Source organism: Rattus norvegicus, chromosome 1 (genome assembly GCF_021556685.1).
Source record: "Rattus norvegicus strain SHRSP/BbbUtx chromosome 1, alternate assembly SHRSP_T2T, whole genome shotgun sequence".
NCBI classification, from domain to species: domain Eukaryota; kingdom Metazoa; phylum Chordata; class Mammalia; order Rodentia; family Muridae; genus Rattus; species Rattus norvegicus.
Window position 1 is genome coordinate 172,783,099 of NC_141534.1, and position 12,799 is coordinate 172,795,897.

At 42.1% G+C, this 12,799-nt stretch overlaps 1 protein-coding gene and 1 long non-coding RNA gene across 4 annotated transcripts in view; one reads left to right on the forward strand and one right to left on the reverse strand.

Moving 5' to 3' along the window:
- Mrpl17 (mitochondrial ribosomal protein L17) lies at positions 1 to 1,690 on the reverse strand. 3 transcript variants are annotated; one of them, NM_001313843.1, is given in 4 exon segments: positions 1 to 359; positions 798 to 849; positions 1,098 to 1,166; positions 1,430 to 1,690. In NM_001313843.1, coding segments are annotated over 4 exon segments (375 nt in total). In that variant the 5' UTR covers positions 1,604 to 1,690; the 3' UTR covers positions 1 to 279.
- Positions 1,691 to 1,777: 87 nt separating this feature from the next.
- LOC148007781 (uncharacterized) overlaps positions 1,778 to 12,799 on the forward strand; it is a 46,661-nt gene continuing 35,639 nt past the window's right edge. The window contains exon 1 of the long non-coding RNA XR_015652322.1: positions 1,778 to 1,953. This is a non-coding gene — a long non-coding RNA (uncharacterized LOC148007781). The remainder of the gene's footprint in view (positions 1,954 to 12,799) is intronic.

Below are 12,799 nucleotides of genomic sequence, written 5' to 3' on the forward strand. Positions count from 1 at the left end.
TGGTGTCCCATGCCTTTAATCCCAGTACTCAGGAGGCAAATGCATGTGGATTTCTTAGTTCAAGTCCAGCATGGTCTACAAAGAGAGTTCCAGGACAGCCAAAGAAACTCTGTCTCAGAAAAATATAAACAAAACATAAGCAAACTGGCACTGTGTGGTGGTGAACACCTTCAAGCCCAGCACTTGGGCAAAAGGGACAGGAGGACTGCTGCATGGTAGATGCAACCTGGATTACACAGCAAGACCCTCTCCCCACCAAAAAGCAAAGCAAAACTGGACCTAAGACTCAGAAAGGTAAAGCAGTGGATTTACTGTCGTAGGAGGCTGAGCATCTGCATGTTCCTTATGTTCCAGAAATCCTAGGGAAGGAAAAGAAAGTCAGTGTCTTATATTCATATCAAGGATTTTATCTACTGTGCAAAGAGGATCAATTCTAGTCAGCAGGGAGGTCTGGGCCTCATTATGAGGGGGCTCCACAATGCCACTTCAAGGTCTCACACACTACAAGAGCTCCAAGACCCACCAACACAGGTACCACACCTATGCACTCTCCAGCTCCAGTTAAGTCTTTGGTGTTTGAACTGTATGGGAGCTGTGGAGGCTTGCTTTCTGGTTATGGTGCAGGTCCTGCTGCAGTCCCAGGAGTAGCTGGTTTAGGAGAGTAAGGTTGCTATCTCTGTGAGGCAGAGGCAGGGGAGGGAGGCAGTTCCCCTTATATTCTATCACTGCCATCTTGGCCCGATCTTGTTCCTTTCGATTCGGGATCTGTAGCATTCTTGTGTAGTTGCCATTCTGACCTTGGAACCGAGGCGCTAGCACTTTAAACAGCTTTGGGATCAAGTCCTTCTCCTAGATGGGGAGAGTTAATCAGAAGAAAATAGTCACAACGGCTTTCCCCACCACCAATCAGTTACCAAGTTACATAGAACCACTTATAGGAAGTTATACAGATGTGCATCTCTTCCAGTTCAAATAAGAGAAACACGTGTCTAAGGTAGTTCGTAACTCTGGTACATAAGCGAATGCCCTGGCTTAAATCTGCCAAGTACCCGGTTTTCTAAGGATTCCTTCCCCACTAGAAGGCAGGAAGCACTCACAGTGAGCCAGAAGTCAGCCATACGCATGGCTCGTTCGTTGGTGTCTCCCAGCTTTCCATAGTCGATGAGCTGTGAGGACAAAACACACGGATACAACACGAGCAAGAGTAAGGCACCCACCTTACTCTTCTAATGTCTCACCTTCATCCAGTCATCCCACCAGCTAAGCTAATTCAGGGCGCTCCTTCCTCCTCAGCCCAACCAGCCTTCCATTTAAAGCGCGGGAGTGACGTGCTCAGCTGAGTGCCACAGGGAATTCGCTACCTACTCCCGACACAGGACAAGCGCAGTGGTCTGAGGCTGGGCCCAGCCATGAATGACTTGGCTCTTACCTTCTCCGCGTAGCCCCTCATCTCGTCCACGCGTGCCCATGTCGCCTCGATGCGTTCGTGGCGAACTAGGCCTGTGAGCAAGTTCCGTAGAAGGTGGATCCGGGACTCGGGACCGAGGCCCAGGCGGCGGTAGACGCGGCCGTGGGAGATAGCGGCAGCTAAGGACAACCTCATGCTCCCACCTTGGCCCCACCTCTCCGGGGCCCGGAAAAGGAAACTAAGCACGGTGTGTGTTGCGGGGGTGCAGGGCGGAGTCACTTTCCAGAGGACGCATGCGCAGTAGCTCGGCGCGTGGCAGGGGTGCTTGCGCATGCGCATCAGAGCCTGCCTAGCTGGCAGTCTGAGGGTGGGTGGCCCGACGTGTTGACGTTTCTGGAGCGGCGAGCTGGGCGGGCCTCAAGGTCTGCGGGTGCTAAGTAGCGAGCTAGGGATCTCGGCGCCCCCTGCCGGGTTTCTCCTGCACTGCCTCAACGACCTGGGGCGTTCTCGGCTGAGTCGCCTGCCAGGCGGAGCATGCTGGGAAAGTGAGTATCTGAGGCGAACTGCGCCTGAGGGGTGGGGCCATGGTGGAATGTGGCCTCTAGCCTGAGGAGTTGTAGTCTTGCCTGGCTTCCTGACGACGTTAGTTTAAACCTAGTTTTCATTAGTGCTAGTGAGATCGATTATGTCCAGGAAAGCTTCAGGTATTACATTCTTTTATTGACATTAATAAAAAGTGAGCACTAAAAGCTAAAGTAATGGACAAATACTTGACATTTTTGAAAAATGTATTCTTCTAATATGCAATACACCCTGACCATAGCTTCTCCTCCCAGCTCCTCCTCCCCTTTCTTCCCCTACTTCCCCTAGGAAAGAGCAAGCTTCCCAGGGACATCAACCAAACAAAGCACAAAAAGATAGAATAAGACCAGGCACAAACCTTCACTTCAATTGTGATCAAGGAAACTCACTAGGAGGAAAGGGTCCAGAAAGAGTCAGAGACACCCCATCTCTCACTGTCAGGAATCCCTTCTAAAACATCAAACCAACAAACTATAACATATTTGCAGAGACCCTAGCGCAGAACCTTGAAGGTTCCACGATTGCCCCTTCAGTCTCTGTGAGGCCCCATGAGCCCTGCTTAGCTGATTCTACAGGCTGTGCTCTCTGGTGTTTGATCCCCCGTGGCTCCCACAATTCTTCCTCCCCATCTTCTGCGGGGTTTCTGGAACTCCAAGGGGAGGGAACTAATGGAGGTCTCTAACCTAGGCTCTTTCTCCACTTAATGTTTTGTCAGTGGGCCTCTACATCTCCCATCAGCTGCCAGAGGCAGCCACTCTGATGACCACTGAATTAGGCACCAGTCTATGAACAAAGCAGAATATTACTAGGAACCATATCATTGAATTAATTAATTAATTGGTTTGTTTGTTTTTGGCAGAACTATTTGATTCTTCTCTAGGCCTCTGGGAGATGAATACTTTTACTTAAAAAATTCTCTCTCTCTCTCTCTCTCTCTCTCTCTCTCTCTCTCTCTCTCTCTGTGTGTGTGTGTGTGTGTGTGTGTGTGTGTGTGTGTTCTCTTCCATTGCTCAGCATGAGCTCTTTACTGCTCATTGAAAACAGTTTTTTGGGAGGAATTGGGTGAAAATATAATCTAGCTGTAATATCTAACAAAATGATGATCATATTAAGACTTATTTAAAATGAATTTGCTATAGCTGAGTGACTAGAATATTGAGGAAAGCAGCAGATAAAAGCACATTTCAAGTGGAAAATGAGTAAATTTTAAAATAGTTTCATTTTAGAAAAATAAGTTTATGATCATGTGCAATATGAAGAAGTTGAGGTGGCTCAGGGCTAAAGAAGGACCCCTAGTTTGATGGAATCAACATAACCCTTCAGATGGTGTTTCACTCTGGAAATAGTGACAAGCTGTTTCCGAGCTGGCTTACATTCTTCATGGTGTTCTGTCCCTGCCCTCTTCATTTCCTTGTATTATTAGTGAGGTGAACTGCCGGTTGCCAAAATTATAAAGTCCTTCGAGGTCAGAGAGGAACTGATTCATGCATTTGGCTGTCTTTCCTCTTTCCTCCACCATCAAGCCAGCACTATGTTTTTTTTTTTTTAAGTCTTATAGTTTTTTTTAAAAACACATGATCATTGTTATTTTTTTTTTAAAGTTGTCCCTTGATCATTCTACTTTTACTTAGAAAAGTTACCCTTTCATCTTTCATTTTAGCTAGGCTTGTTGTTAGCTAGTTTTCACCATGCTTCACTATCAAGTATTTCATTCATTGTGAGTCTATGCAGTAATTCATTACTGGGACTAAATCATTAACAAGATCTCTTAAATCCCAATCCCCTCCCCCAATCTAGCTTGAATTCGGGAATGTCATTGACTACACTGTTGATTTGCTTTTGCGTTGATCCCTTCTTTCACACTGGTGGATATATTTCTTCACCCCTGGAAGTTGGATTTTTCCTTATCCCATTGACCTACTGTACAAATCCTTGAGTCAGAACACCTTTTAAAATGAAGTGTGTGTGTGTGTGTGTGTGTGTGTGTGTGTGTGTGTGTATGTGTTATGTTTGAATGCAGATTCCCATGTGCATGGTGTGCATGTGGATATTGGAGGACAAATTTCCAGACTCTGTTCTTTTCTACCACCCAGAGATTTGGGGTTTTCAGGCTTGTATGGCAAGTGCCTTTACTTTATGAGATACCTCACTGTATCCAAAATTGGATAATAGACATGTCAGAAAAGACAATACATTTTGGTTTTGTTTGTTTTGAGACAGGGTCTTGCTCTGTAACCTAGGCTGCCCCTAGGGTTCACTGTGGAATGTACATTGGTTTCAAACTCAAGCATTTGAATTGTCAATTCTCCTATCTCAGCCTACAGAGTACTGGGATTGCAGTCAGAACGACTTTGCCTAAGGAATGATGACTGATTATCCTGTTCAAACACTTTTTGTACCTTTTGATGAATATAAATGCTGTTCTCTGGAGAATAATATTTTTAGGTATATGAATTAAAGTAAAATATAAGGCATCAGAAAGGAAACAAATTATATTGTTATTAAGATATTTTCAAGTTCTCCAAATTGGTGACTGTGATAATATGTACTATTTTGCCAACATATGAAATAAAAAGATCTAGTGGAGGGTTGCATAATTAAAGTAGTGGTGAATGTAAATGATATTTTGAGGTATTTATAACTGGTAACTGATAGGAAAATTACTGATGTAGGCTGGCAAAGTATAATTGTTAGTAACATTATTGCAGTTTGTGACCCACGTAGAAATTGAAGAAAAAAATTAAATTTCATCTACAATTCAATTTCAATAAAAACAAAGCTATTTTCCTTTTATCCAAGTTCATGAACTTACTGAATTTTATTCATTGACCCTTTTGGTTCTGTGGCCTTCATGTTAGAAGTGACTGTATTATTGTGCAGACACAGAATTGAGGAAGATCTCTGTGAAAACAAGTAAAAAGAAATACTTTTTTTGGAAGAGAAGAACTACATTTAAATTGTAGCATAGGTTAGCAGTACTCAAGTGTGTGGATCTACCCCACCCACAGTGTCTTTCATTTACTCAGTAAATGTGCATAAGAACTTGCAGTGTGCTGTTGGGGATTCACTGGGCAACTGCCTTTTTGTCTGTGGATCTAGTGGCTAAACAGCTGATAAACAGGTGGAAGCCCTTTGACTTGCATAGAGAGGGACAGTAAGAAGGGGAACTTAACCTAGTTTAGTAGGCCTGGGCACGGCTTCTATGAGGGAGTGGTGACCAATCTGGATACTGAGGGCTATTTAGAGCCAGCTTGATAAAAAGTAAAGAAAAATTATTTCAACTGAATGAAATTCTACTGTATGTAATGCTTTCATTAAGTACACTTTTAAAACTGTGCTACTCAGTGGCTCACCAACTTTTTTTATTTTTGCTATTACTTTCTATTGAACCTGGATTTATTTTATTTTTGGATTTAAATTCTACTAGGGATAAGTTAAAAATACTTAAAATAAATAATAAAATAAAAATAAAGATATATACTTAAAAAATCAGCCTGTCCATATGTATTTTCAATGACAAATTTACCTTCTATTTTAATAATTATCACAAACTTGTAAACAAATTATCACAACATTTAAAATACTTTATTTTGCTCTGTTTATGCTACCAAAATTGAGATAACCAAGCCAAAAAGCTAATTGTTGTGTATATTTTGATTTATATACATATTTCAGTGGTAGAGAAGCAATGTATATAAGTTGTAAATCTGACAAACAGATTAAAAAAAAAAACACGTGCCAGGCATTATGGTGCACACCGTTGATTCCCCACACTCTGCAGTCAGAGACAGATGTTGGCATAAATTTTTTGCTACTTTCTTCTGGCCCACCACCCAACAGAGTAGTGGAAGTGAAAAGTTATTAGGATATGGGGAAGTGGACCTGTTCAGCAATAGTTCTTTGATGGAGAGCTTGATCTTCTTTGGCATTAGTTCCTTCCTGTAGCAAACAGCAAATACAACTCAGCAGCTGCAGACCAGTCGTCTAGGCAGGCAGACACTAGGCATGAATTAGCAGCTACAGTCCAGTTCTTTCAGCAAGCAGACACCAGGCAGCTTCGACTGGCTGGTTTTGTGTGTCAACTTGACACAAGCTGGAGTTATCATGGAGAAAGGAGCCTCCCTTGAGAAAATGCCTTCATAAGATCCAGCTGTAAGGCAATATCTCAATTAGTGATCAAGGTGGAATGGCCCCTTGTGGGTGGTACCATCCCTGGGTTCTATAAGAGAGCAAGCTGAGCAAGCCAGGGGAAGCAAGCCAGTAAGAAACATCTCTCCATGATCTCTGCATCACCTCCTGTTTCCTGCCCTGTGTGAGTTCCAGTCCTGACTTCCTTTGGTGATGAACAGCAATGTGAATGTGTAAGCTGAATAAACCCTTTCCTCCCCTAACTTGCTTCTTGGTCATGATGTTTTGTGCAGGAATAGAAACCCTGACCAAGACACAGCTGTAGTTCAATCCTAAAGAAACCACCAGGCTCACCAAACTGGCCTGAGTGGAGGCCACAGAAGCTGCAAGCTGCTGCAGGAAACTGGCAAGCAATTCCTGGGCGAGTTTCTCTCATTGGCAGCACTATCACAAGTTGAGCTTAACAATGCTATATAAGGTGAACCAATAATACGTGTGTGTCATCGTGAAGAATAGTGAGGCAGAACAAACCAAACCAATGTTCAGTGCTCCTCTCCCATTGTCTGTGAGGTCATATTTATACTCCTTCATCAAGCATCCTTTCATGTGTTTGTTATGCCCAAACATCCTTTCACCTTTCTCTGCTTCAGGAAAATAGTCTTTCATGTGTTTGTTTTAGCACAACATCCTTTTACCTATGTGCGCCAACAAAACATCCTTTGGCATAACTAATTTACCAAAGAACTAGAAGTTTCCACTTCAGACAGGCACATCTGTTTGAAGCTAGTTTGGTTTTCATAGTGAGTTCTGGACCAACCACGACTGCACAGTGAGATCTTTTCTCAAAAAGAAAAAATAGCTGGCTATGGTGGCCCACATATTTAACCCCAGCACTGGGGAGGCAGAGGCCATCAGATCTGTGAGTTTGAGGTCAGTCTGGTCTATAGAACACGTTCTAGGACAGCCAGGGCTGTTACACAGAGAAACTTTGCCTTGAAAAACAGCAAAACAAAACAAAACAAATAAACGAAAAACCCAAGCAAACAACCAACCCATCAAAACCCCAAACCCTCAAAAGCCCACAAGACAAAACCAAAACAAAGCACCCCAAAAAAACAAAATTAAAGAATTATTAAATAAATACAAAATAAAATGAATGACATGAGATGTTTTAAAGAGTAAATGTCCATATAATTAGTAAAGCATGAACACAGTGTACTTTACTATTAATAAGGTAAATATGTATCCAAACTATACTGAAATAATACCATATTCTCCAGAATGGCTAAAATTTAAAAGAATGATAAAACCAAATGTTGATATCAGAATTTTCATGCAGAAAAAACAAAGTACCACAGATTCTTATAAATATTATTTTTATAAGTATTTTACAGATATCTTTTGGTATACATACACACACATTTTTGTTAGGCTTTTGTTAGGAGTAAAATTCATAGACAAAATATATACATATGTTTAACTTCGGTGAATGATAATAGTTTTTAAACTTTCTGTGACACTTTTCTAGACTGGGAAACAACCCAAATGCCAATTATTGGTAAAATGAACATAAACATCAATATATAATCATGTAGTGGGCAATTAAATAGCACTTTCAGTCCTTCCCAATCTTTTCTGTTGCAGTGCCTGGGCTCAGTCCAATGCTTGGCTTTGAGTGTATGCACCTATCTTAGTCAGGTGCTGGCAGAGCCCCTCAGAGGACAGCTCTACTGGGCTCCTTTCTGCAAGCAGTTCTTGGAATAGCAATAGTGTTGGGGTTTGGTGTCTGTGGATGGGATGGATCCCAAGGTGGGGTGGTATCTGGATGGCCTTTCTTTCAGTATCTGCTCCATTTTTTTGTCCCTGCATTTCTATGTATGTCCTTTTGGGTCTGGGTTACCTAACGTGAGACGATATTTTTTAGTTCCATCCATTTGCCTGCAAATTTCATGAAGTTGTCATTTTTAATAGCTGAGTAGTAGTCCATTGTATAAATGTACCACATTTTCTGTATCCATTCCTCTGTTGAGGAGCATCTGGTTTGTTTCCAGCTTCTGGCTATTATAAATAAGGCTATTATGAACAAGTGAAGCATGTGTCCTTATTATATATTGGAGTCTCTTTTGGGTATATGCCCAGTAGTGGTGTAACTGGGTCTTCAGGTAGAACTATTTCCAATTTTCTGAGGAACCACCAGATTGATTTCCAGAGTGGTTGTACCAGCTTGCAATTCCACCAGCAATGGAGGAGTGTTCCTCTTAGATTGCAACCTCATAGGAAGAACAACAGTATCAACTAACTAGACCCGTCATAGCTCCTAGGGACTAAACCACCAATAAAAGAGTATTCATGGGTGGGTCCATGGCTCCCACTGCATATGTAGCAGAGGATTGCCTTATCTGGCATCAATGGGAGGGGAGTTGCTTGGTCCTGTGGAGGCTTGTTGCCCCAGCAAAGGGGAATGCTAGAGGGGTGGGGCAGGAGTATGTGGGTGGGTGGATGAGTATCCTCTTAGAGGTAAAGGGGCTGGGGGCTGGAGTGGGGGGATTGTGGAGGAGAGACCAGGATGGGGGGGAAACATTTGAAATGTAAATAAATAAAAAATAATCAATAAAAATAGCAATGCAAACAAAGTAGTGCAGATCTTGTGTAGTAACATGATTAAATATCATAAACATAATATTCAGTAAAGTCAGTCAGTGCAAAGGACAATACTATATTATTCAATTGCCTGTTTAAAACTATATCTGATCAGTGGTGTTAAATTTCCCTTGGTAAGTAAAAAACGACAAGTATTTAGAAGAGATCATGGGATAGGAACTTGGGGGTATTAGTAATGTTCTGTAACCTGATCTGGATGGTCCTGGAGTGTGTTTGCCTTGTCACAAATTCACTGAATGTAACATATGTAATTTGCATATTAATTTTTAGGATAACTGTTGTATTTTAGCTAAAAATGTAAAAGAGAATATTTATAACTGTAGGCTTATATTTCTCAAAACATATTTTAATAAGGGTTCTTAAACACTTTAACTTCCTTCTAGCCTACCACCCACCAGAGATAGTAGAAAGGAAAGGTTAATAGGGCAAAAGAGGATGTGCATCTGTTTAGAAATAGTTCTTTTTTGGTTGATTCCAATCTTTGTAGTCAGGATATCAGCAGTTCAGTTCACACTAATCAGCAGCAGTAGCTTGATCCACTCACAAACAATATTCACAAGTCAGCAATGGCAGTTAGATGTAGAAGAAAAGTGAGGCTTTGCTAATTGGCCTGAATCTTGAAAGTGACAAGAAGCCTCTGGAACACCACCTGTGGTGATTTGTATATGTTTGGCCCAGGGAGCGTCACTACAAGAAGGTATGGTTCTGTTGGAATAGGTGTGTCACTGTGGGTGTGGACTATAAGACCCTCACCCTAGCTGCCTGGAATTTAGTCTTCCACTAGCAGCCTTCAGATGAAGATGTAGAACTTTCAGCTCTGCCTGTACCATGCCTGCCTGGACGATGCCATATATTCCTACCTTGAGGATAATGAACTGAACCTCTGAACCTGTAAGCCAGCCCCAAATAAGTGTTGTCTTTTGTAAGACTAGCCTTGGTCATGGTGTCTGTTCACAGCAGTAAAACCCTAAGACACCAGCATAAATTCCTTGGTGCATTTCTCTCTACAAAGTTATACAAACAATTATCAGTAAAGAAGGCATGGTGAACCAATGCTACAGTGTAGTCAGTGAAGACCAGCATCAACAAAACCCAACAGAAACCAACAGAGTGGCCAGGTGAACCTATGACTCACAGTGTTGTCCACTGTCTGTTGGGTAATATTTATACCCTTTCCGAACATCATGTGTTCTCTCAAGTGTCTGCTCTAGTGAAAAACCACATGTCCTTTTCCAGGTAGCTTCCAGAAAAATACCATGTGTCTATTCTCAGCAAAACCTCTTCTCATAAGATGTTTCCAGAAAAACATCACATGACAAAACTGAGTCTCCAAAGAAACCAGAAATTTCCACTTCATATACCCTTGATAGACTCAATGAATGAGGGCCATTCTTTGATATGGCATTAATAAAGATCTCTAAAGATGTCCATATCCTAATCAACAGACCTGTGAATATGTTACATGAAAAAAAAATAACTGCATATACAATGTATTATCATTGGCCTGTCACAGTAGAGCGGGTTCAATTACACATGGTGGTGCCCTAGTTAGGGTTACTATTGCTGTGATGAAAAACCAGTGACCAAAGCAACTTGGAGAGGAAAGGGTTTTAGTATAGCCTATTCTTTTATTTTTTATTGGATTTTTTAATTTACATTTCAAATGTTATTCCCTTTCCACATTTCCCGGACATAAGCCCATTTCCCATCCTCCCCTTCTTTTACAAGGGTGTTCCCCTCCCCATCCCAACCTTCCCACCTCCCCCGGCATTCCCCTATACTGGGGGTCCAACCTTGGCAGGACCAAGGGCTTCTCTTTCCATTGGTGCCTAACAAGGCCTTCCTTGCTACATATGGAGTTGGAACCATGGAGCAGTCCATGTATAGTCTTTGGGTAGTGATTTCATCCCTGGAGGCTCTGGTTGGTTGGTATTGTTGTTCTTAAGGGGTTGCAAGCCCCTCCAGCTCTTCCAGTCCTTTCTCTATTTCCTCCAATGGGGGTCCCATTCTCAGTTCACTGGTTTGCTGCTAGCATTCACCTCTGTATTTGACATGTTCTGGCTCCGTCTTTCAGACATCTATATCCGGTTCCTGTCAGCATGCCCTTCTTAGCTTCATCAATCTTATCTAGTCTTGGTGGCTGTATATATATATATGAGGCACATGTGGGGCAGGCTCTGAATGGCCGTTCCTTCAGTCTCTGCTCCAAACTCTGCCTCCATATCCACTCCTATGAATATTTTTGTTCCCCCTTTTAAGAAGGAGTGAAGCATCTACACTTTGATCATCCTTCTTGAGTTTCATGTGGTTTATGGATTGTATCTTGGGTAATTTGAGTTTTAGGGCTAATATCCTCTTATCAGTGAGTGCATACCATGTGTGTTTTTCTGTGATCGGGTTACCTCACTCAGGATGATATTTTCTAGTTCAATCCATTTACCTATGAATTTAATGTAGTCATTGTTTTTGATAGCTGAGTAATATTCCATTGTGTAGATATACCACATTTTCTGTATCCATTCCTCTGTTGAAGGGCATCTGGGTTCTTTCCAGCTTCTGGCTATTATAAATAAGGCTGCGATGAACATAGTGGAGCATGTGTTGGGGCATCTTTTGGGTATATGCCCAAGAGAGGTATAGCTGGGTCCTCAGGTAGTTCAATGTCCAATTTTCTGAGGAACCTCCAGACTGATTTTCGGAATGGTTGTACCAGTCTGCAATCCCACCAACAATGGAGGAGTGTTCCTCTTTCTCCACACCCTTGCCAGCATTTGCTGTCACCTGAGTTTTTGGTCTTAGCCATTCTCACTGGTGTGAGGTGAAATCTCAGGGTTGTTTTGATTTGCATTTCCCTTATGACTAAAGATGTTGAACATTTCTTTAGGTGTTTCTCAGCCATTCGGCATTCCTCAGCTGTGAATTCTTTGTTTAGCTCTGAACCCCATTTTTAATAGGGTTATTTGTTTCCCTGCAGTCTAACTTCTTGAGCTCTTTGTATATTTTGAATATAAGCCCTCTATCAGTTGTAGGATTGGTAAAGATTTTTTCCCAATCTGTTGGTTGTCGTTTTGTCCTAACAACAGTGTCCTTTGCCTTACAGAAGCTTTGTAGTTTTATGAGATCCCATTTGTCGATTCTTGATCTTAGAGCATAAGCCATTGGTGTTTTGTTCAGGAAATTTTTTCCAGTGCCGCCCGTGTGTTCGAGATGCTTCCCCACTTTTTCTTCTATTAGTTTGAGTGTATCTGGTTTGATGTGGAGGTCCTAGATCCACTTGGACTTAAGCTTTGTACAGGGTGATAAGCATGGATCGATCTGCATTCTTCTACATGCTGACCTCCAGTTGAACCAGCACCATTTACTGAAAATGCTATCTTTTTTTCCATTGGATGGTTTTGGCTCCTTTGTCAAAAGTCAAGTGACCATAGGTGTGTGGGTTCAGTTCTGGGTCTTCAATTCTATTCCACTGGTCTATCTGTCTGTCTCTGTACCAATACCATGCAGGTTTTTTTTTTTTTTAATCTCTATTGCTGTTATACTGCTTGAGTTCAGGGATAGTGTTTCCCCTGGAAGTCCTTTTATTGTTGAGGGTAGTTTCAGCTATCCTGGGTTTTTTTGTGAAAGACCCCCGGAGTGGGGAGACCCTCACTCAAGTCTCGGGATGACTTGACCCCCCAAGAACTCACACAAGACCGTCCTTGTTGTAATCACATGAAGTTTATCGATAGCAACCAGTGCACTGGGGTCGAGACTCATATCCCACGCAGGGGCAGTGGAGTTCGACCCCGAGAGGCTGGGAGAAGAGGTATTTAAAGGGAGAAACCACAACCCGAGGGGGCAGGGATGGCGTCATAGAATAACAGTGAAAAATCACAAGGAAGAATTCTCTGTCCCCCAAGACTGTTTCCTAGGAGAAGCTGTCTCCTACTTCTCAGATTGTTTAACTTCATGGTCCGCTAGTTCCTAGGAGAAGTTGTTTCCTGCTTCTCAAGATTGTTCTCTAAGATTTATGGTCAGCTA